This window comes from Ranitomeya variabilis, chromosome 2 (assembly GCF_051348905.1).
Source record: "Ranitomeya variabilis isolate aRanVar5 chromosome 2, aRanVar5.hap1, whole genome shotgun sequence".
Lineage (NCBI taxonomy): Eukaryota > Metazoa > Chordata > Amphibia > Anura > Dendrobatidae > Ranitomeya > Ranitomeya variabilis.
Window position 1 is genome coordinate 491980638 of NC_135233.1, and position 24137 is coordinate 492004774.

The 24137-nt window shown below is 43.7% G+C and overlaps 1 protein-coding gene across 7 annotated transcripts in view; it reads left to right on the forward strand.

The window, feature by feature from the left end:
• Positions 1 to 1529: 1529 nt before the first annotated feature.
• The window catches only part of MYRF (myelin regulatory factor), a 186990-nt gene continuing 164382 nt past the window's right edge, over positions 1530 to 24137 (forward strand). For 4 of the 7 annotated variants that reach the window (XM_077287933.1, XM_077287932.1, XM_077287937.1 and 1 more), the window contains exon 1: positions 1530 to 1947. In XM_077287933.1, the coding sequence (XP_077144048.1) occupies positions 1902 to 1947 (46 nt within the window). In that variant the 5' untranslated portion in view covers positions 1530 to 1901. The remainder of the gene's footprint in view (positions 1948 to 24137) is intronic. The other 3 variants (XM_077287935.1, XM_077287934.1, XM_077287939.1) reach the window with 1 other exon arrangement.

Genomic DNA, 24137 nt, shown 5'->3' on the forward strand with positions numbered 1-24137 from the left:
TTTTAAAGCAGCTGTTACTTTTATTTTTTTGCAATCCACCCCAAATATAAAAAATAATCAACGATAATGGGAACGTTAATCTGTTGTTTTATTTGAAATTTAAAAAAAACTGTAACTGAATGCAAGCAACAATGTTACAAATTAAAGGGGTTGTCAAGGTTTGTAATAAAGTCTGCAGTTACTTTATGTAACTGCAGACTTCTGAATCCTCCCAGCATGCGTAATGCACACTGTCAGGATTCTCCAGTGCCAGCGATGAGATCAAGCGGTCACGTGACTGTAAGTGTGCGATTTGCCTACTTGCGGTCACATTCTGACTAGACATACGTGACATTGGTCAATACAGGTGAATTGAAAAAGGACAAGCAAATCTAGTCGGCATGTGACCTTATATATGCAAATCACATACTTACGGTCACATGACTGGCTGCTCTTGCTACTGACACTGGAGAATCCTGACAGCGCGTAGTGTGCACGCTGTGAGGTTTCAAAAGGCTGCAGTCACATGGATTGACTGCAGACTTTCTTTCCAAACCTGGACAGCCCCTTTAAGGATGACAGCAATGTTATTCATGGGAGTGGTTCCGTAGAAAATCCTATGAGAATACCTCCATGAGCGTCTTCTTTTGTGGAAAAGTTGAGAACTAACTACACTCCTCAACATTGAAATTGTAACACCAAGTATTATGTACAGTAGCCGGACCCCTCTAGTCTTTACTCCAGGTAAACTAACAGCTCGACGTTACATTGATTTGGTCGCGCAACCAGTAGAACAGCCATTTCTCAGTGTCCCAGGGAAACATTTTTCAGCATAACTAGACCAAGCGGCATGTCACTCGTGCTACTGTGAGCAGCCTAAGTTGCCTAAATGTGCCACCACGGCCTGCAGCGTCTCCAGTCTTGTCTCCCATTGAGCACATCTAGGACATCATTGGTTAACAATTACAAAGGCAGCTGCCAGCAGAGGATCTTGATGATTTGTGCCCAAGTAAATTCAGAGTGGCAGAACATTCCTCAGACAACCATTAATATCCTCACTGATCGTAGCCGGGGCTGTAAGTGATGGGATTTCTGTACACGGTGCTCATACTCGATAAAGAGTAATTTGAGATAGTTTTTAAAAAGTCGTTTCCATTTCTTCATATCAGTAACATGTCTATCCATCTTGTGATTTTCACAATTCCACGACTTTTCCTTTTTGATGATGCAATTCCAATGTAGAGTAGTGTAATATACTAATATTTTGTCCATTTAGGCTTGGACCTACCTAAAGACATTGTGAATATGATGCTGTGATTTAACTCTATTTATAGTATTTTTTAAAAAATGTCTTTTTACTTTGCTCCCAATAAAGTATAAGGGCATGAGATAGTGCCTAAAATATATACATGGTTACCAAATGCAGATCTGATATATTTCTATGTGAACTTTAGGAAATATTGCAGAGTATCCAGTAGGGGGAGACAGAAACATCTTGCTGGAAGCATCCTCCCTTGGGAAGGAGCAGTAGGGAGACAAGTTACTATACTAACCCTGACACTGCCCAAAAGAAAGGAGAGAAGGAATAGTCCTCAAGGTCCCTCAGAAAGCAGATGACCAGAAAGCCATGCTGGATGGCCTTAACCTTAACATAGAGTCTGAATAAGGACAGAAAGTCTGGAGTAGGAATAGAAGTCCTTCCCTGGAGGCAGAGGGTCCCAACCCTGGTGTCAGTGGACAGCTGAGGTCCCGGCATTGATCCCTTTGTGTCTGGTGTGACCTGTGTAACCTACTGTCAGCAGCCTCACACCTTTACTGAGAAGATCTGCTGCCTGGTTCTGGGCAAGGCAAGAGATCTGTAGCTTCATGGCAACTTGGACTGTACACTCCTAGGACTGTCGGAAAACCTCTAGGACAGAGCCATGGAAGTTGTGGATGAGACTGAGGCTTTACAACGCTTCTTTGAAGGTAAGGTTGACCGTCTTGGGTGTCCGAGTCCTAAATCTGAGGTTTTGGAGATGTTTATTCACAATGAGCTGGACTGTTGTAGTGGAGTGGCGTCTTTGGGTTCACTGGTATCGTTGGCTCTGCTCACACCACGTTTAGCACCATTTTGTCATGGCTTAATAGATAAATGCGAGGAGATTATTGAGTTAATGTGATTTCAGCACCAATAACAGAGAAATATGTGTGATGAAAAACACAAAAAGTGTATCAAAAATTGTATCAAATGAGCCACACGTATGAATTAATCTACATCCATAATCAATATTATTTTCTTGTAAATTTCCATTGATCTTAAACAATAAGATGTAAAAATAGTCGCTCCGACTGGCACCTCACGCCTTCAGCCACGTTACGTCATTTGTCCTTCAAGAACGGATCTCACGCGGTCACAGATCAGAATAACGTAACTCTCCTGGGGGAGATTTGGGGTCATATTCTCGTAGGGCAAGATCGCCCCTCACATAATAACATGTATGTCCTACCTAACGTGTGCAGCCGCCATTTACCACGTTCACTAGGACCAACCCAAAGTGACACGACTATTGTCACAAGAACTAATGACGGTGAAAATCTGACGTCAATTACCTTCTGCGGAATAGTTCGGAGGAATGTGACCAACGACGGCTTTTATATGGTTATAATGGAAGGAAGAAGTGGAACTTTAGTGAAGTTTTCTGTATTAGTTCTAAATTAATTCAATATATTATTATTTGTATGTTTTTTTCCTCTCATTTTTAATGTAACAGTTTCACTATTGCTTTTCATTATTTATTGCCTGTAATTTGTTAAGCGTAAATGTATTGAAAGGTTTATTCAACATATAACAGCTAGAAAAAAATGTGGAAGGATCTCACCTTTGCGTTTTTCCAGTAGATTACATCTTCCTTGACTGCCAGGCAAATTTGTGTAAAATTACATGATTTATTTTATTGGAAAATTCAATTTTTCCAGTAACAATAGCCAATAGTTTGGTTGCTTATTGCTATACGCTTATTCAAATGGGATAAAAAAGGTTTTTTTTTTAATTACGCCTTGAGAAAATTAACAGGCAATAATACAAATAAATGTATGTACGCAGAATCACTTCTATCTGTGTAATCGCATTATCATTCATATTACACCATCATCATTTCTTATTATGGAGGGGGGGTGGGAGGTTGTTTAAGGCTGGTAGAATAATGTGCACATGATCAGGAATGGTTCAGTGTTTATTCAGGATTCGACGCAGGTGAAATCTGCACCAAATCTGCGTCTAAAAGACCTAATTGGACAAACGATGCGCAAAATGACATCAGTTTTGACATCATTTAGTAAAACATGAATGTATTAAAATTCCGTGTTAACGTTACAAGAAAGAAGAACAAAAAAAAATAGCTTATTGTGTTTAATTTATTAATTTTTTTTTGGATATACATATATATATATATATATATATATATTAATATTATTTCTTTAACAGTAATATATACTAACATACCCCCACTTATCCCAAACAATGAAATACGTATGTGTGTGTGTATATATATATATATATATATATATATATATATATATATATATATGTATGTTTATATTTATTTATTTATGTGTGTGTATACATATATGTATTTTTATAAATATACATATGTATGTATTTTTGTGTGTATCTCTGTATGTATATATATATATATATATATATATATATATATATATATATATATATATACATATACATACATATATATCACATTTGAAAAAAGGGTGACCTAGTAAGAATTTCTTCATATATTGCAAATAACAAAATATTCGTCATTATAATAATTGTATTAATGGTTTTGACTTCTTTAGGTAAAACGATTAGGGTTTTGTTATTCTAATAGTGTAACCATAAAATATGTTCACGTGTATATAAATTTATCAATTTGTCACACACATTAACATTTATAAAAATAAATAATTATGCTGGAGACCTTTGTATCATATTTGCCATAATGTAATGAATTTGAAGGCATCTGCCATGATTTTGGTCATTACTTTAGAGCATAAAGGGGTGAATGATATTGCGCCATTGATTACAATACCTATTTTTCGGCTGCCACATAGGAATGACAGGCCACACTTGCCGTGGTTTGTCTGTACCAATATAGTCGCATGTGCTGTACTCTTTCTTATACATCACAAGGCATTGTGTGGAATATGGCAGGTAAATAATAAGCCATTATGTGACATTATTGACTTTGGGCCTTCGCTATTTATACATGAATTATCTATAGATCTTGTGCAATGTGAACTTAAATTAAGCCCAATTCATCATTTGGATTTTGTTTTATGTCACTTTTCTTTCTTTTTTTTGGAGCATCCACTGATATTTTTTGTACCATATGTCACAAAATGATGCATGTGGTTCAAGAATTTTGCTGGTTCTAAAGTTGCATGTTTTTCAAAAATGGCGCCAAAATGACAGTCATTTCTAAAATTACCGCAGAGAGGGGTCTTTAATGCATTTGTGATACATTTTCATTTTATGACTTTTCAAAAAGTCACAAGTGATGAATCGGGTGAAAATATCTGAAAACCCTAAACTCCACCCATAGTGGTGAACAAAAAAAAAGGATTTACACATATAAGAGTGACATAAAGAAAGGCACAATTAGAAAGCTGAAAATGGTGCAAACAAAAAAAAAGGCGCAAACAGAAAACTGAATATGGTGCAAACAAAAAAAAAGAGGCAACGCACCAAAAACGCCAATGCGATAATGAATTGGGCCCAATGCTGACTCTTGAATGGGACGTGTGGTGCCAGAATGTTCCAGAAATGTTAGCTGAAAGGTTAATGAATTATATCTACTGTACAAGAACAATTTGAAACATTTATATAGATTTGTTTCTAGAGTTTAGGAAATACCATAATTTATATGTGGAATTCCATTATTATGGGATTTATTGGGCAAAGTGTTCTGAATTACCAGTCATCAAAACGGATGAAAAATTACTTTTAGAAGTTTCGATCCTCCAGGAAGAAAGTCCTAAATGCTGCTGACATAAAATAGCCAAATATGACTTTAATTCTAAATCAAAGGTGTCATGTCTCTTCTGTTCTTGTTCTTCATTTCTATTAGTGATATTATTATTATTTACCGTATGTATGTTTTGTAACTTCAGGTTCTATTTGTCTATCCAGATAAGGTTGTAAATGACACAAAATTCTGGACTTTTGGTTGTTGGATTAAAGGAATCATAACAGACAGGTAACCTGGAAATGTGTCTAAGGCCATGTTCACACACTGCAGTATTTGGTCAGTTTTTTACCTCAGTATGTGTAAGCCAAAACCAGGAGTGGGTGATAAATGCAGAAGTGGTGCTTATGTTTCTATTATACATTTTCTTTGATTGTTCCACTCCTGGTTTTAGCTTACAAATACTGAGGTAAAATACTGACCAAATACTGAACGGCCTTGTTCACGCCTCAGTATTTCATCAGTGTTTGTGGCAAAACCAGAAGTGGAACTTACAGAAAAAAAGCTATAATGGAAAGATTGACGTCTTTTCTGTGTTTTGGCTTACACATACTGATGAAATACTGATCAATAATACTGATTTGTGAACGAGGCCTTATATAAACACTGTAAGGAAGGAATTTCAGCTAGGAATAAAAGACCTGTCCAAATTGAGCAATGGAAAGTGCAGGAATTTCCCGGAGCAACCAGTCAGATCTTGTTTTCATTGCTGCTTTGGTTGATTTCTTCCTATGGGAAACACTTGCACTTTTTTTTTGCTGTAGTTTTGATTGACAGATCTCCATCAGTGGGGACATCTAAAGAAACTAGTAGAAAGTAAAAAAGAATGCGTTTGTACTGGCATGGAATCAGATTCACCCCTTATTGTTTCTTCAATCTGATTAGTTCCTCATTGCTAATTTTGGTGACTTTTTAGGTATAAAATAATCCTATATATTACATACATCACAGCCTTTATAACAGGGCATCCCACAGTGGTGTAACTTAAGGCTCAGGGGCCCCAATGCAAAAGCTCCAACTGGGCGCAAAATTATTCCAGATTTTTAATAGTATTTTTCTTTTCATATAAGCCAAAAGGACATTTTGGGCCCCTTAGGCTGCTTTCACACTATCGTTGGCACGGGGCCGTCGCTATGCGTCGGCCCGACGTGCCGACGCGCGTTGTGAAAGTAATGCCCGACGTGGGCAGCGGAAGCAGTCTTGCGACGCTTCCGCTGCCCCATTGTAAGGTACGGGGAGGAGGGGGTGGAGTTCTGGCCGTCCATGCGCGGTCGAAAATGGCGGACTCGACGCACAAAAAAACGTTACATGTAACTTTTTTTGCGCCGACGGTCCGCCAAAACACGACGCATCCGTCGCACGATGGTTGCAACGTGTGGCCATACGTCGCAATGCGTCGGTAATGTAAATCTATGGGGAAAAAACGCATCCTGCAGACAACTTTGCAGGATGCGTTTTTTATCCACAATGACGCATTGCGACGTGCAGTGCATGACGCTAGTGTGAAAGTAGCCTTACAAGGGGGATAACATTTCCTAAATAAACTGATGTTTCAGTAAAGGATTATTCAGATCCATGTAACTGTTTGCTGGTGGAATTATTTCAAATGCAAGAAATTTTGTAATTTACTGCTTAAAATTCTGAGCTGTTTTTGACATATTAAAGGGAACCCGTCACCCCCCCCAGTTGTTTCAAACTTAAAGAGCCACCTTGTGCAGCAGTAATGCTGCATTCTGACAAGGTGGCTCTTTTAGTTCTGGGTGCTGTAACTTGAGAAATAATCAGTTTTATAATTTGTCAGAAATACCTTGTCTTCATTCAAGGAGGCCGGCGTTTCCCCCCTGCAGCAGACGCCACACAGCTGTCACTCACATCTTCTTGGTGCCGGGCGCCGCCTCCTCCTTGCCGCTGTTTTCAAAGTAGCCGGCGCCTGCGCTCTTATCCCCTGCCTGGTGCAGGAGCAGTGAGCGCTGCCCGTCTTTCCTCATATGCAGCCCAGCTGACTGCGCCTGTGCGGCCGCCCTGCCTGTGAATCCCAGCCCCGCAATGTGAATAAATCATAAGTTACTGCGGGGCTGGGAATCACGGGCAGGGCGGCCGCACAGGCGCAGTCAGCTGGGCTGCATATGAGGAAAGACGGGCAGCGCTCACTGAGCCTGCGCCAGGCAGGGGATAAGAGCGCAGGCGCCGGCTATTTTGAAAACAGCGGTGAGGAGGAGCCGGCGCCAAGAAGATGTGAGTGGCAGCTGTGTGGCATCTGAAGCAGGGGGGAAACGCCGGCCTACTTGACTGAGGAGCAGGTATTTCAGACAAATTATAAAACTGATTATTTCTCTAGTTACAGCACCAAGAACTAAAAGAGCCACCTTGTCAGAATGCAGCATTACTGCTGCACAAGGTGGCTCTTTTAGTTTGAAACGACTGGGGGGGGGGGGGGGGTGACAGGTTCCCTTTAACACCTTTCTTGTTGCCTTGGAGACCAACCACTGCTGCTAGTTAGCAGGACAATTGCTGTGCTTATAGGCTCTTTTCTATTGAGATTGTAAGCACTGTTCCGAAGCTGACTAGGATCGCTGGAGCGCGCTGTTAGCTCCTAATCTCGGCCGGCTTCAGCGCAGTGCTTACAAGCCAGACAGCAGCGGTGGTCGGTCTCCTAGACAACGACCTGTAAAGAAAAATGTTAACATCACAAGAATGGCTGCAAATTTTAATAAGCAGTAAATTGCAAAAGTGCCGAACAAACTCTGTCAGACCATATTCATCTATGAAGATGGGAGTAACCCTCTAAGGTTCCTGCAGATCTCCAGCTTGTTATGCTGCTTTGGCCATAAGATTGTCAGCGATGGGCTCAGGGGTGTGTGAACTGGGAAGCCACACAGGGTGTATCGGCCACCTCATCTGAAGAAGGGTTGGCACAGACTGCCTGGCATCAGCAGGTATCGTACAGGGTTACTTCTACAATTAGAAAACCTAATATCAAAGTCAGTCAAAAACCACAAAAAAACTAGAAAAAACCCTTAAAAAATAACTTTTATTTGTATTGTTAAAATTACCAGTAAGGACCTAGAAATAATAAATCAGGACAGCCGTGGGTTGTAAAAAACACATGAAGTCAGGTAAGTATAATCAAGTTTTTACTCAAAAATACATGACATTTTTTGTAAGCGAATTGACTATGCCTTGTGTTTTTGAGTAAAAACTTGATAAAGTTATTTCTTAAGTTTTTTTTATGGTTTTCTACCTATTTTCAGAATTGCAAGTTATCCCATATCTGGCTTTCCTACAGACAATGAATGGCACAGAGGTCAAACATGCACACCTCAATGAAAAACAGCGCCCATTCTTGTGGTTCTAGGTACCTGGACTCAAGATCGCTGAGGGTCCCGGTAGTCAGAAGGACCCCCCAGCGTACACATCCATAACTTGCATTTATGGGAATAACCCTCTAACAACCACAATTGCATTGCAATATTATTAGCCATAGGATAACACTATGTATTGAGATGGTCATGGCGTGGTGGTGATTTAGTCAGAGGCAGGCACAGACAGAGGAGGGTTCCTGTGCAAAAACAGTATATGGGCCCTTTACAGAGACAGAGATTCCCCCCTGCCCTGGGGTCCTGAATATCTGCCTGCCCGACACTGATCGTGCAGATATTACACAATGCCGGAGGAATCCTAGATCATAGTCCGCTATGTGGCACCGGCTGCGGATGAGACGATGTCCCAGGGTAAATCTCATTTGGAATGAAAGTGAAAGAAGGTTGATAAGTGACAAAGGAATAACCTCGCTCTTGTTCCATATCTTCTAACTACAAAGAGGAAGGGAAGTTGTAAAATAGATAATGGAAATCTAAACAGGTGGCCTTTATATATAAAGCTATCTGCTCCAGCCTTCCCACCATGGAGAGGTCCATACCTGGTGGCACCATGGAACTGACTACTAACCGCTTCGAATCATCTCGGCATTTTAGCTGCTCAGTATGTGATTTGACAACTTCAATTACACTGTCCTCTTTTTCCCAGCACAACTTGATTTAGGGACTGACCAAATATCTTAATGTTAATGGGAATTTTAATTTTATACATTGATTATTGTGAGATCAGTATGGGACCTAGCAAAGCAAAATGAAGTGGCAAGGTGCGCACTCCACCCCTAACAGAAACTTCAAATACCCCGATACGGTGTGATCAGTCAGGAAAAACAAGATCTGATATACACAAAATGGACAAAAGTATGGGACGCACCTCTTAATCACTGAATTCAGGTTTATCACTCAGTCCCATGTATAACAGCCAGGCCTTCACTGTGCCTTTAATAAATGGGTTATTCTAAAGAGCTCAGTGATGCCAGCGTGGTCCTGTAATGGGACGACACCGGTGTAACAAGTCAGTGCGTGAAGCTTCTTCCCTCCTAAATACTCCACGGTTAACAATGAGTGGTGTTTAGGAAGCTCAACAACTCAGCCATAAAGTCAGAGCCGGTAAAGATACAGAGAGGGGTGACCGAATGCCAAGGTGCATAAAAGTCACAAACTGGGTACCTGGAGCTTCATGGCATGGGTTTCCATGGCTGAGCAGCTGCCTGTAAGCCTTACATCACCAAGCACAATGCTAATCGTTGGATGCTGTGCTGTGAAGCACGTTGCCAATGTTGGACTCTGGGGCAGTGGAAATGTGTCATGTGGAGTGATGATCACACTTCACTATCCGGCACTCTGATGTACGAGTTTGGGCATGGGAAATGTCACCAGTAGGTGACCTACCTGACTGTGTTGTGCCAAGTGTAAAGTTTGATGGAGAAGAGATAATACTTGAGGGTTTTTATTTCTAGTGAACGGAAATCTTAATTCTTCAGCAAACCAAGACTTTGGACAATTGTGGCTTCCTACTTTGTGGGAACATTTAAGGCCCTTTTCTGTTCCCCATGACTGTGCCCAAAGCTGGGTCCATAAAGGCATGGTTAGGGGCGTTTGGTGTGGCCACACAGAGCCCTGACCAAAACCCAACCCAACATTTTTGGAATACACTTGAATGGTGATCATGAGCCCGGCCCTTTCTTCCAGTTTCAGGGTCTGACATTACAAATTTCTTCTGGATGAATAGACAAAAATTCCCTCCGACACCCCCCAAAATCTTGTAGAACGTTTTCCCAGAAGAGAGGGAGCTGTTACAGCTGTGCTGGGACCACCTCCATATTGATGTGTATGGATGTAGAATGGGGCTCAGAAAAGCTCCTGTAGGTGTAATGTGGAGGGGTCCAATACTTTTGTCCATATAGTGTATCTGCGATAGTTCTCTTGTGAGCGGACGTCATAGCACTAATTAGCAAGTCAGTTGTAAGGGAAATTATCTTTTTTCTTTCTCCACGTTTTTGTGCATATGGTAAAAAAAAAATCACGATCTAGAGCCCTCAATGAAAAAAAATGTGACAAATGTGACTGTATGTCGACATAGAAAAGGTTGTACGTGGAAATGCACAGTTGTAATGTTTTCCCTGATATCCTACGTGCAATGCACCTTATCTACTGGAAATCCCTAAGTAAACACCACCTAATCATGCCAGGAGGTGGGTTTATTTCTAAGCAACGTTATTGGACTAGAGGAAACAGACAGGGCTTTGCCAACAAGAATTTTTGCACAAAGAGCACATTATTAGTGTTTTATAGATTTGATGATACAACTTAGCTAAATTGATGTCAGACTTAGGGTACTGTCACACTATACGATTTACCAACGATCACGACCTGCGATACGACCTGGCCGTGATCGTTGGTAAGTGGTTGTGTGGTCGCTGGGGAGCTGTCACACAGTCAGCTCTCCAGCGACCAACGATGCCGAGGTCCCCGGGTAACCAGGGTAAACATCGGGTTACTAAGCGCAGGGCCGCGCTTAGTTACCCGATGTTTACCGTGGTTACCAGCGTAAAAGTAAAAAAAACCAAACAGTACATACTTACATTCCGGTGTCTGTCCCCCGGCGTTCTGCTTCTCTCCACTGTGTAAGCGCCATAGCCGGAAAGCGGCCCTGCGCTTAGTAACCCGATGTTTACCCTGGTTACAAGCGAACTCATCACTGGATCGGTGTCACACACAACGATCCAGCGATGACAGCGGGAGATCCAGCGACGAAAGAAAGTTCCAAACGATCTGCTAAGACGTACGATTCTCAGCAGGGTCCCTGATCGCTGCTGCGTGTCAGACACAGCGATATCGTATGGATATCGCTGGAACGTCACGGATCATACTGTCGTAGCGACAAAAGTGCCACTGTGAGACGGTACCCTAAAGATATTGTGATTTGTTATTCTTCATTATTTATCTGTTGTATGAAATGGAGTCTGACAGTATAAACTAACGCTACTTTCGCACATCAGTTTTTTTCCTTCAGGCACAATCCGGCCAATTTGGAAAAAACGGATCCATCGCAAATAGTGAAAAACTGATACGACGGATCCGGTTTTCTGCTGGATCCGTTTTTTTCACCCAGGTATTCAGTGACTTCCTGTTCCGGAGAGAGAGAGAGACCGAGACCAGAATGGAAAATGTGCATGATTTGAATTGAGAATGCATGGAAAACCGGATTCAGAGGCCAGATTCATCATTTCACATCTCCGCTTCATATGTTTTTCGCCGGATCAGTCGCTGGACGTTTTTGTCGCCAGACAGAAAAAAAGTTCCTCTGTACGTTTTCTCCGTCCACCGGAAACAACTTTTTTTACAGATCCGGCAAAAAACGGATGAAACGTGTGGCCATCAGGCGCAATCCGGTGCTAATACAACTCTATGAGAAAAAAAACGGATCAGGCGTAAAAAAACGGATTCGCTTTTTTCATAACTCGCCGGATTGTGCCTGACGGCAAAAACCTGATGTGGGAAAGTAGCCTTAGCAAATGGCCTTGTAGGGATTATCATGACTCCTATGAAATTGACACCTAGGCAGGAGTCACACTAGTGTATAAAAAAATCGGTCCGAAAATTGATCCAAAAATGTCAGATGAGTCATGCGAGTACACTGTGATTTTTCTCACCCAGCATCCGTATGACATGTGTATGCAATGCGTTTTTGACATCAGCTTTTACATACTGTCATTCTCTGTCATTTCAAGCTAGTATACAAACTAATAAAGCAATCTTATATACAGATAGAATAAATATGATAGCTGTCCTGTAGATATCTAATGTCACAAGTCCTCTACATATAACAAACTAGCACTCATTAGTGCATTTCATGTGCCACTAAAGGGTGTTCTGTCTATTAAATAAATAATTCAAAAAATGGCGTGGTGTCTCCCTTATTTTTAATAACCAGCTGAGAGAAAGCAGACAGCTATGAGCTTGTATTATTCTGGGAAGGGGCCAGTATTCATGGAGCTTCCAAGCCTATTATTAATAGCTCACAGGTGTTTCCAAAAAATTAAGTAGGGCCCCCTATTTTTGATAACCATCAAAGGCTAAGCAGACAGCTGTGGGCTGATATTAATAGGCTAAGAAGGGGCCATGGATATTGGTCCCTTCCCAGACTAATAACACCAGCTCACAGTTGTCTTCTTTCCCTCAGCTGTTTATTAAGAATAAGGGAGACTCCACATTTTTTTTCATTCATTAATTTAATTATTGGCTAAATAAAAGTACCCAGAACTACACTTTAAAAGCACTGATTATATTATATATCTCTCACTGACATATTTCTATCTGTTCTATTCTGGCGCTCCTGGCTGTAAATTTGCTGTATGTGTCTGATGAAATGTTGGGTTTCCTTTGAGATGTGTGCCTAATAATTGGATGGCACACGCTTGGTTTATGTGCCGTGCGGCATTTTTCTTTCACTCTTTGCCTCACATTGGCCTGTGCGATCCAATTCTCACAGACAATTGCTTCATGCTGTGATTTTTTTTCTCAGTCTGATCCGAGCTGAGAAAAAAACTCACAGATGAGCATTGAATCATTGTATACCATTGGTCAGAGTGCAGTGTCATGTTCTCTCACATTGCACTCGCAGAGTTTAGACGCAAGTGGGAGTGAGGCCTTAGTGCTTGAATTGTTGCCAAAACTGCAGTTTAATGTAATATACTAATTAAGATGTTCAGCGCACCATGGGTGTGGCCAAGAGGCTCCATCACTGATGATTGACAGCATTGGCTTCCTCTGTAGACTCTGTGGACAACCAGTGCTGCCAATCATCAGGGAGGGAGGGACATGCAAACCCAGTGGGCAGAGCGGGTCTCTGAGCTGGTTAGACACACCAATGGTGCACCTAGCTCCCTTGTGATTGGAATTCTAAGAGCTCGATCTTACGAGCGTAGATTGGATCCATTATGTTAATGACACTCTGATCAGGGTGTGATCCGATTCTCTTGGTTGAGGAGAAGATGGAGAACAAGATTTCGCCATCTTCTCCATTCTGTCAGTCTGTGGACAGTGGTTTGCACTCAGATGGTATCTGAATGCAATCCAATTATTTACATGCACCCATAGACTAGAACAGGCATGTCAAAATCAGGGTACCTCGAGGGCCACATGAGTAACAAGAGGTTGTTGCGAGGGCCGCACACAGCAGCTAATGTCACACACGTATTGTAACAGCAGTCATGAAAACAAGATATGAAGTAGTAATATGTAACAGCAACATATATTTGCAGTGCGCAACAGCAACTAATATATTTAACAAAAATACAGCAATTAAAAACTAAACATTTATTTGCTATAATTTTTTTCAATCATTAGTGTTTTGTCCTGAGGCTTGACACCTCTTTGTGCTAACAATTGTTGGTATATCAGGCTGAAATGACAACGCAGTGCCTACTTTGATCAAAGATGATAAGTGGTGATCAGTCAGCCTTGTTCTCTGAGAAGATTTTGTATGGTGGTGTCTGTGTCAGACTGGAGGAGCAGATCCTCTTGTATTATGGGGGTCCCTATATTTCTGGAGGTGGAGGATCAGATCCTGGTACTTCCACCTCCAGAAATATAGGGACCCCCATAATACAAGAGGATCTGCTCCTCCAGTCTGACACAGACACCCCCATAGTACAAGTGCGGCGCGCCACACCGCCGCAGGGCCGAGGGGTACCCGGAGCCGGGCCTCTGAGATCTCAGTCCTGGGGTTGTCACGGTGGCTAGACCCGGTCCGTGGCCCTGTCCGTCAGTGGGGGACGTCCGGTGAAATAGGTGGTAGTAATGGTAGCGATGTAGCGGTGCAGTTGTGGGGTGTAAGTCGCGGTAAATAACGAGGACACCAGGTTGCAGTCTCTTTACCTCTTTACTGGAGATCTCTGAGTCCTCAGTCCAGAACACGGTTCACCAGGCTACGCAAGTCCGGCCGGTCCAATGGCACCTCCAGAGTTCTCCTCTCAGGTGGAAATCGGTGCCTTCCTTCTTAGCGCTATGTGTTGTAGTCCTTCCCTGCTGTGCTTACGGAAAGTAACCCCACAACGGTTGTGTCTGTTTCTTAAGTTCCCTCACAACTCGATTTGATGTTCCTCTGTAATCCACCCCTTCCCTGTATTCAGGTTGGAATGGCACCCGTTTGTCAGGTAGGCCTGGAGTTCTTCCGGGACCCTAGAGTCGCCCCTCTCCCGCAATTGCCCCCCAAGACTTCATAGGTGATATGTGGTAGACAGCCCGCCTGAGACCGACTGTCCTGCCGCTGTTTGGAGTATGGCTTGAAGCTGTATTCTAATCCACTCCCTCGGCGTTCCGGCCACCGGTATTGCGCCTCAGCAGGGTGCTGCCTCTTTCAACAAAACCCCTGCTGGTATTCTCCTTCTGCTTGATCTCGTTTCTCACTCAGCACAATCTGTCTCGCTTCTAGTCCTTTCTTGAGTCCCGCCGCTTCCAGGAGCTTGCGCGGACCCGTTACGTTCTTTCAATGCCAAGCCTCTGCCAGGATCCCACCCCTGGCAGAGACCCTACAGTCTCTCCCTTCACAACACCCCCTGCCACAGGGTGTTGCTCCGTTCAATCCCGTCAGCGTTCTCTCTAACTTCCTGCCTGACCCCCAGTTTACCCACTATGGTGGGGAGTGGCCTAATGAATAGCACCCTTAGCTCCCCCCGGAGGCCCAGCTGTGAAACATATTGGTGTCTGTGATACCTGATTGGAGGAACTCCTTCGGTGCCATCGAACGTACCATGGCTCCCCTTAGCGGCGAAGCCACAGCACTGCAACGACCAGGACTCTGGGGCGCTGCACTCCCCCCTGGTTAAACACAGTACTCCGGGACTGGGAAGAAAAACAACAATACAGATTAGCAAAAAGACATACAATTTTGTTGAGTGCAAAACAATAAGTATACTTGAACAGGCTTCCCTTTATGGGAGGTGAGGACACTTCTAACGTTACAAACATAGTCAACATTATAAATTACAGGCTATGCATAACTCCTGTTACCCAACCGGGTATTCTACTTAGTGCAAATTCTGGAACAATAAATTAACATTGCCTTTAAGAAACATACACTCTTAGTTTACCAAAGGCCTTCCTATAATCACATTACAGGGTAAGGTAACTTCACATTCTCCTACTTTGAACCTGCAGGACCGCCTGTCCCTATGGCACCAGACCTACTGCCTCTCCTTTCTTTTACAGGACCGCCCCGTTCAGCCAGGGCCTACTGCCTTTCGCTACTATACATAGTATAGACATAACATTCCTTTCGTTTAAAGAACTCTGAGCCCGCTCTACTCGGCTCCTTTAAGGACTCACTCTCTAACCCCTACGGGTTCGCTTTCTGTCCTTAGCAACAAAGTAACTTTCTATGGGGACGCAGGGTTTACCTTCTATCCTCACCTTCATCATTACTTCTTTACTTTCAACTATGCAGATCTCTACTTCTACCCCTACGGGCTCTCTGCATCTTTTCCTTTCACAAAACATTATTTTCAGATTTCACAATTCAAACAATTTAAACACATATAACTTTTCATGTAAAACAGTTACATTTCTTTTCAAAGCATCATCATGACATTACTGTTCTGCAACAGTATCTTTCTCAAGTTCAATTCTTCACATCCCCTTTAAGAGGGGACCAGGTCTCTCTGAGGTAGCTCGTTCTCTCAGCCTACCAGTCCATGCAAAGGTTCCAGCATTGATATCTTCGCAAAGTGTCTTTGGCTAAAACCAGTAGGAAAAGTATCTTCGCAAAGTGTCTTTGGCTAAAACCAGTAGGAAGCACCTTTAAGAAGGTGCAAACTATTTACAAAGGAAGTTCGAATCATGCACAGTCCATGATTTCTGCAGTTCTTTAAACTTGTGCAAAACTTCAAGAAAAAGAAAAACAAACAAAGGGGATCCCGGGTCAACAAAGGGATCCATTAACCCTGGACGGGTTTTAGCAGCAACTTAAAAGAACAAACAGTAACTATTTACATTTTCACAAAGCAAAATCTTACTCTTCTTTCAGAAGTTTCCATGAGGCGCCACCTGGCGAGCGGACCCCTGCAATTCAGGTTTCAGGTCCACTCCCGCTGCCAGATACACCCCATGGGTTCGGGTCTGTTGCACGACCAGGTCGTGCGCGGCGATCAAGGTCTGTGTCCCCACTTCTCTCTGTGCTGGTACATCCGGAACATCGGTCACTCGAAGGGGCACCTCCTTAGGCACGACGGTGGTGGCGGCGATCGGGTGGCAGATCGCAAGTTCTGTGGTCAGGCAGGTGGGGCCGACCCGGGTGGTTATAGATCGGTCACACGGCGGCACTTTGGCCACAGGGGCTGGTTTCTCTTTCTTGTAGACGTTCAGAGCGAACCACCCCTTTTCCCCAAGATGCCGGGTGTAGGTAACACTGTCTCCCGGATAGAGGTCTCGATCGGGGTGACCCTCTCTAAGGTGTGACTCGACATCCCGTCGGTTAACAAAGACCTCCGCGTATAGCCCCGGTTCTTTAATGAAGCCCCAGCCTCCTTGGAGTTTAAAGACGGTGATGATGCCCTGCCTGCGCGGGGCCTGGTGAGTGGTGGGGTCCTTACGGGCCCGGTCCTTGACCGCCAAATCTTTTTGATGGTAGGCCTCCCGTTTAGCCTGATGTGTTTCCTCTTCCTCTCGCCACCGCTGTTCTAGCTGGATCTGGTATTCTTCCCAGCTTAGGGCCTGTACCATTTCTCCCTTCTGGGTCTCCACCCCGGGGAACCCCATGAGATTGGATCCAGGGTTCACCCAGCGGCACACCGTGCGCTCCGCGCTGACCTCACACGGCAAGGGAGTAGGGGTGATTGGGGCTCGCATACGGTGTTCCATGCCCGTGGCTTCCTCCCATGGTAACAGGCGCTGAAGTCTATGGGTCCCCGGGAGAGGTGGTGCTGCTACGGGACCCACTAACACACCCTCTGCTGGTGGGGCAGGATCGGCGGACTCACCCACTGGTACGATTCCACTTTCCGCAACAGGTCCCGCTGGTTCTTCCGATGTCCGGGAATCCACTGCCGGTCCCACCTGATGCGGGGCCTGGACTCTCACATGCAGTTGGAGGAGCTGGTTATATAAATCCTCCATCTCTGCTCTCAGGAATTTGGTGTTATCCACGGAGGACAGGCTGCTGGGCTCACCCGGGTAGTCAGGGGAGACTTCCACTTCAACCCCGCTGTCGGGTTCGGAGCTGCTGGCCATAGCGTCCTCCACGTGGGTCGCTTCCTGGTCTTTTTCCCGCTCTCTCCTGCGTGAGCAGTTTCGTTTTCTCTGCCTCCGCCCCCCATTAAGGATTAGGAGGCGGATCTCTGCTGCTGACGGACACGTCCTCACTGCACAGAAATATTTAGACTGGGCGGCCATTATTCTTCGCGCTCTCCAGCTCGTCTACGCCCACTCCACGCCCCTCTTCTCTTCCTGCGCTCTCCTCAGCGCTGCAATGGCGGCGGATTTTGGCGGCAACTGGCGCAGCACAGTCTTTGTAATAAAGTACAGTCCAAGCACAACAAATCACAGTCTCTAGGCACACATGACCTGATTCTTCAGGCTTAAGTAGATCCTGTTCGTGACGCCAAGTCTGCGGCGCGCCACACCGCCGCAGGGCCGAGGGGTACCCGGAGCCGGGCCTCTGAGATCTCAGTCCTGGGGTTGTCACGGTGGCTAGACCCGGTCCGTGGCCCTGTCCGTCAGTGGGGGACGTCCGGTGAAATAGGTGGTAGTAATGGTAGCGATGTAGCGGTGCGGTTGTGGGGTGTAAGTCGCGGTAAATAACGAGGACACCAGGTTGCAGTCTCTTTACCTCTTTACTGGAGATCTCTGAGTCCTCAGTCCAGAACACGGTTCACCAGGCTATGCAAGTCCGGCCGGTCCAATGGCACCTCCAGAGTTCTCCTCTCAGGTGGAAATCGGTGCCTTCCTTCTTAGCGCTATGTGTTGTAGTCCTTCCCTGCTGTGCTTACGGAAAGTAACCCCACAACGGTTGTGTCTGTTTCTTAAGTTCCCTCACAACTCGATTTGATGTTCCTCTGTAATCCACCCCTTCCCTGTATTCAGGTTGGAATGGCACCCGTTTGTCAGGTAGGCCTGGAGTTCTTCCGGGACCCTAGAGTCGCCCCTCTCCCGCAATTGCCCCCCAAGACTTCATAGGTGATATGTGGTAGACAGCCCGCCTGAGACCGACTGTCCTGCCGCTGTTTGGAGTATGGCTTGAAGCTGTATTCTAATCCACTCCCTCGGCGTTCCGGCCACCGGTATTGCGCCTCAGCAGGGTGCTGCCTCTTTCAACAAAACCCCTGCTGGTATTCTCCTTCTGCTTGATCTCGTTTCTCACTCAGCACAATCTGTCTCGCTTCTAGTCCTTTCTTGAGTTTTCAGGAGCTTGCGCGGACCCGTTACGTTCTTTCAATGCCAAGCCTCTGCCAGGATCCCACCCCTGGCAGAGACCCTACAGTCTCTCCCTTCACAACACCCCCTGCCACAGGGTGTTGCTCCGTTCAATCCCGTCAGCGTTCTCTCTAACTTCCTGCCTGACCCCCAGTTTACCCACTATGGTGGGGAGTGGCCTAATGAATAGCACCCTTAGCTCCCCCCGGAGGCCCAGCTGTGAAACATATTGGTGTCTGTGATACCTGATTGGAGGAACTCCTTCGGTGCCATCGAACGTACCATGGCTCCCCTTAGCGGCGAAGCCACAGCACTGCAACGACCAGGACTCTGGGGCGCTGCACAAGGATCTGCTCCTCCAGTCCTACACACCCTCCCCCTATGCAGCAGGCAGGTTTCAGAGTCAGACTTCAGCTCCACCCGGTCCCCGTGGCCGCGGTCTGGAGCACGCCACTTACCACCGGCACCGACGACGTCACCTGGACTCTCCAACCACAAACTGAACACACAGCGAGTGCGAGTGAGACAGTGACGACGAGTCACCGGCGCTGCGACGCAACGACCGTGAGTGACGACGAATGAACTGAAGCAGCCTGTCACACGCTCAGTGACGTCAGCCGCTGCTGGCGCTTCCCTGATGCGGAAGTGCCAGCGGCGGTCAGCGCCTCTCAGCGGTTGTCAGGGCCCAGGGCGCACGCAGGGACAGGACTCCTCTTGTTGTCACTCTCACTAGTCACAACAAGCAAGCGAACCGGGCCGGCGCCCGGCGGGTGGGTACTAGTAGCGCAGCAGCACGGGCGGGATTATCTCACTGGTCTGTCTGTCTGTGGGGGCGGACAAAGTTTGAGACTTTTGTGCGGGCCGCAGATATGCCTGTAAAGGGCCGCATGCGGCCCGCGGGACGCGTGTTTGACATGCCTGGACTAGAATGTCCTAGTATGTTCTGATTAGCGGATCTACTTGCCATATGCTGCAATTTTTTTCTCATGTCAAATTGGTGATATACGCTCGTGTGAGCAAACCCTTAAAGGGGTTGTTCAGTACTACAATAGCCCCTTCTTAAACTAAATGTTTTGCCCTGATAAAATAATAAACCCTATATTCTCCTCTCATGCCGGCGCTGTTCCCGCCATGTCGGCACTCGCTCTTCCCAGGGCTGTGATGCATTGTTGTGACATGTGCTACAGTTCACATCAGAGGGGTGAAATACTATGATGCATTTTGTAGTTTAAATTTTTCAATAAAATTGATGGTAATAACGCTCCATTTTTTGTTTTGGTGCTAGTTGTAGCCATAATGTAGCACCACAAGGCCATGAGCACACCCAGTATAATAATACTTATCCTAATATCGGCATCTAATAGCTTAGCATTATTAGCATTTATGTATATATATAATATATTATAATATATGTATATTTAATGATAATTTTATACTAACAAACAGGCTTGGACTGGCCCACAGGGTAACAGGGGAATCCTCCGGTAGGCCCCCGTGAAGGAGTGCTAATGAGGAGTGCTATTACACTTGATTCAAAATTTGCAGAAAAAAGTATAATCTAAAAATTCATTAAACAAACTATCCAAATTAATATTACATAGAAGTAAAAATGGATTTGTGTACTAGGGTCAGGTTATTTTTGCATGTAGCTGAACAGTGGGTGCCAAGACTCAATGTTACTGGTGGGCCTTTGCCAACCCAGTCCGACACTGCCCTCAAAGATCCCCCTGCTGTGTGTTGGGGGAAGGGGGTGTTTGTAAAGAAATAAACTCTACCATTGATACTAATTAAGACACGCCACCGCTTTATTTACCTAACCAGTCGATCCCAGATTGTTTCCCAGTATACAGTATGTAGATAGAATTTCCACCATATTCTAAGCAAGGGCATAACTACCGCTCCATAATAAATTGTGGAATGGATCACCAGTTTATTGACAATCAACTGAAATATAGTAATGCCGACATCATTACTTCTTTTGCTTGGGCTGTTGGATAGTAGTGTCAGATCTTTGAAACAAAGGAATAATCTTACTTCTCACTTCTTATTACATTCTACTCCTTGAAAAAAATTTATAGATGTGAATTTAGAATAGATTATAGATATGTAACTAATTAGCCTAAGACCTCTGGTTCCTCATAGACCATAGGGCCAATTGCTTTTAAATCGGATTTCTGGTGCCTATGTTGCAAAACTATGGATAAAGTGGTTTTTCAGGGTTTATCATGCATGTATTCATGCTAAAAATAATAAAATAAAACATCTAAAAACCCCTTACAATAAAAATGATAAGCCAATGAAAACTTTGACTACATTTTTTCTAATTAATTTTCATATATGCTTTTATAGAGAATGTGTATGCATCAGTTATGGGTCCCTGGAGGGGGAGAGTCCGGTGTTGGTTGGTTCCATTCTGTTTAATATAAGGCAGGGATGTCAAACTCAAATACACAGAGATTATTAAAATTAAAAACTTGGACCTTGATATTTAGTAAAAAAAAAGTCTACAGCTGAGGAAGTTTTTCCTTATCATCAAACATGGAAACAAACTTAATGGTGTTGTCCCACGAGCAAAGAACATTTTAATTAATAGATCTTAGAATAAAACAAACACATAATCACAAATGGGGCATGCTGGAATAATATAATGTTATGTAAGAGCAGTAAATGGCCCAATGGCCTAATATGAGATATGTAGTAAAAAAGGATAGAAAACCTTGAATTAATAAATAATACAGGTAATAATAATCTTTATTTTTATATAGCGCTAACATATTCCGCAGCGCTTTACAGTTTGCACACATTATTATCGCGGTCACCGATGGGGCTCACAATCTAAATTCCCTATCAGTATGTCTTTGGAATGTGGAAGGAAACCGGAGAACCCGGAGGAAACCCACGCAAACACGGGGAGAACATACAAACTCCTTGCAGATGTTGTCCATGGTGGGATTTGAACCCAGGACCCCAGTGCTATCCACTGAGCCACCGTGCTGCCCTAATAATAAAATGTGATGCCAACAAAAGTGCCCACCAAACACAGTAAGATACCCCTACGGTGAATTCCTCCACACACACAATATGATGACCCTACTGTACTCCTCTGGCAAAGCATGATGTCCCCATCACAGTAAGATTCCCCAACTGTGATCCCCATACATCCCTCTGTACAGTATAATGGCCCCACATAAAAAAAAAATACTCACCTCTCCCTGGTCCCTCATTGCTCCAGTCTCGGCAGCGATCGCTCTGAACTTTTGCACTGCTCAACGCACGGTCACATTGTTATTGTTGTCATCATTGCTTTCAACTGGTTCAGCATCCGAAATAGTTGATATTGCGAGGCCGTGTGGGGGCTGCCCAGCATTGTGGGCCAAATACACTCACCCTGAGTTTGACATCTGTGATATAAGGTGATCTGTGCAGGAGCCCCCTTTTGAGCCAGCAAGGGGTAATGTAAAAATTGTGGAGAAGAACACCGTGGTCTTCTGTCTTGTATGGCGAAACCCGGTACCATCAAGGATTAATATATTTTCCACTTAAAAGTGATTTCGGTAAGTTCTCTCCTGTGAAGAGGAACCTTATGGCTGTGGAGGGGCTGTCAGGATCTGACCCCATGTTTTCTGGGATACAAGGTCAGGGCGGTTGTGCAGCTTGTTTGTGACTGTTTATAGGACCTGACCGCCAGCACCATATTGTTGGAGAGGTGCGAGGTGAGCTTGGATGACCCTTGGCTGGCATTTCAATAGAAACTGGGCCTTCTGGAAGGGAAGAGTTACGGCAGTCTGGAAATATGTGGCATCCCCAGCTCTCAGCTAATTTATGAGATAAGAGGTTGTTAAAAAAATGGGTATTGGAAAAAATGTTTAGAGAAAAAAAGAGGAAAGTTGGGGGAGGTGTAGAGCTCGGATATTCCAGAAGACGCCATGTGTACAACGTGTAACCCCTTCATTCCATAGTCCAACCCGAAGAAGAAGACTTCTTATCTTTTTCGGTTCCAGCTGTTTAAAAATCTCCACGTTTGGACCCTATAAAATAACAACATGGAATCAGCACAGATTAATGGCGTTCCCAGCGCCCGCCCGGGTATATAAACCATCTAAATCATATGCTGTTTATAGAACAAAAGCCAGGGGCGCTTTTTAAAGAGGATTTATCAGACTGGATGAAATTCTCTCAATCCAAGAGATTTAAACTTTAGAGTGTAAAAATATCTCCAAATTCCAACAATTCATCGAGGGTTTTGTTTTTCTTTTGCCCCAAAATAGACTTTTATGAAAAGTTAAAGCGACACATCCCTAAATCATTAAAGTTTTTTTCCAGCTGGGATCATAAGAAATTTAGATAATAAACCATTTTACACATGGAAGGGATAGGAGGCAAGAAGCGTCTGTCACTGGCCACAGGAGTGACAATTTCTTAAGTAGCAGTTTGTTATTTTTGCCTCTGTTTTCTGTAAAAATAATTAACGAAGAAAGTACAAAAACTCTAGGTGTAATAAATACAAAACCATAGTTCCTATGAAGTAGAACTAGACATTTTTAGGTTTATATATAAATTTTGCCCTGATGGGGGATCTCCATCTTTTAACCCCTTCACGACATATGACATATGTTTATTGTACCCGGCGTTCATAGGAGATCGTGATTTTTGCTATACGTAGCTGTTCCGAAGACCTGCTATGTATAACACAAGCGATCAGACGACCGCAGCTTCAAGTCCCCTAAGGGGACTATTAAATACAGTATAAAGGAAAAGGTTTTAAAAATATAAAAAAAATTTAAAAACATAAAAAAATTAAATCACCCCCTTTTGCCCCATTAAAAATAAAACAATTAAAAAAAATAAAGAGTACACATACTTGGTATCGCTGCATTCGTAAAAGTCCGATATATCAAAATATAAAGTAAATTAAGCCAATTGGTAAACGGTTTAATGAGAACAAAATTCAAAACGCCCACATTTTTTGGCTGCTGAAACATTGCAGTAAAATGCAATAAGGTGCAATCAAAACATCATATCCACCCCAAAATGATATCAGTAAAAATATCAGCTCAGGGCGCAAACAAATAAGCCATCACACAGCACTGTATCCCGAAAATTTAAAGCATTGTGGTTCTTGGAATTTGATGACACAAGCAAAATATATATATTTTGTATTTTTTTTTTTACAAATTTTCTAAAAAAAATTCACCACTTAAATGGCTCTTATAAAAAAAGAAAGGAATAAATGAAAAGTTAAAAAAACAAACAAAATTACCCTGGTGCGAAGGAGTTAACATAATATTTAACTCCAACATTCTCTGCTGAAAAATTCCTTAAAGAGGACTCGTCACCAAATCAAAATTGGGCTGTTTTTGATCTTTAT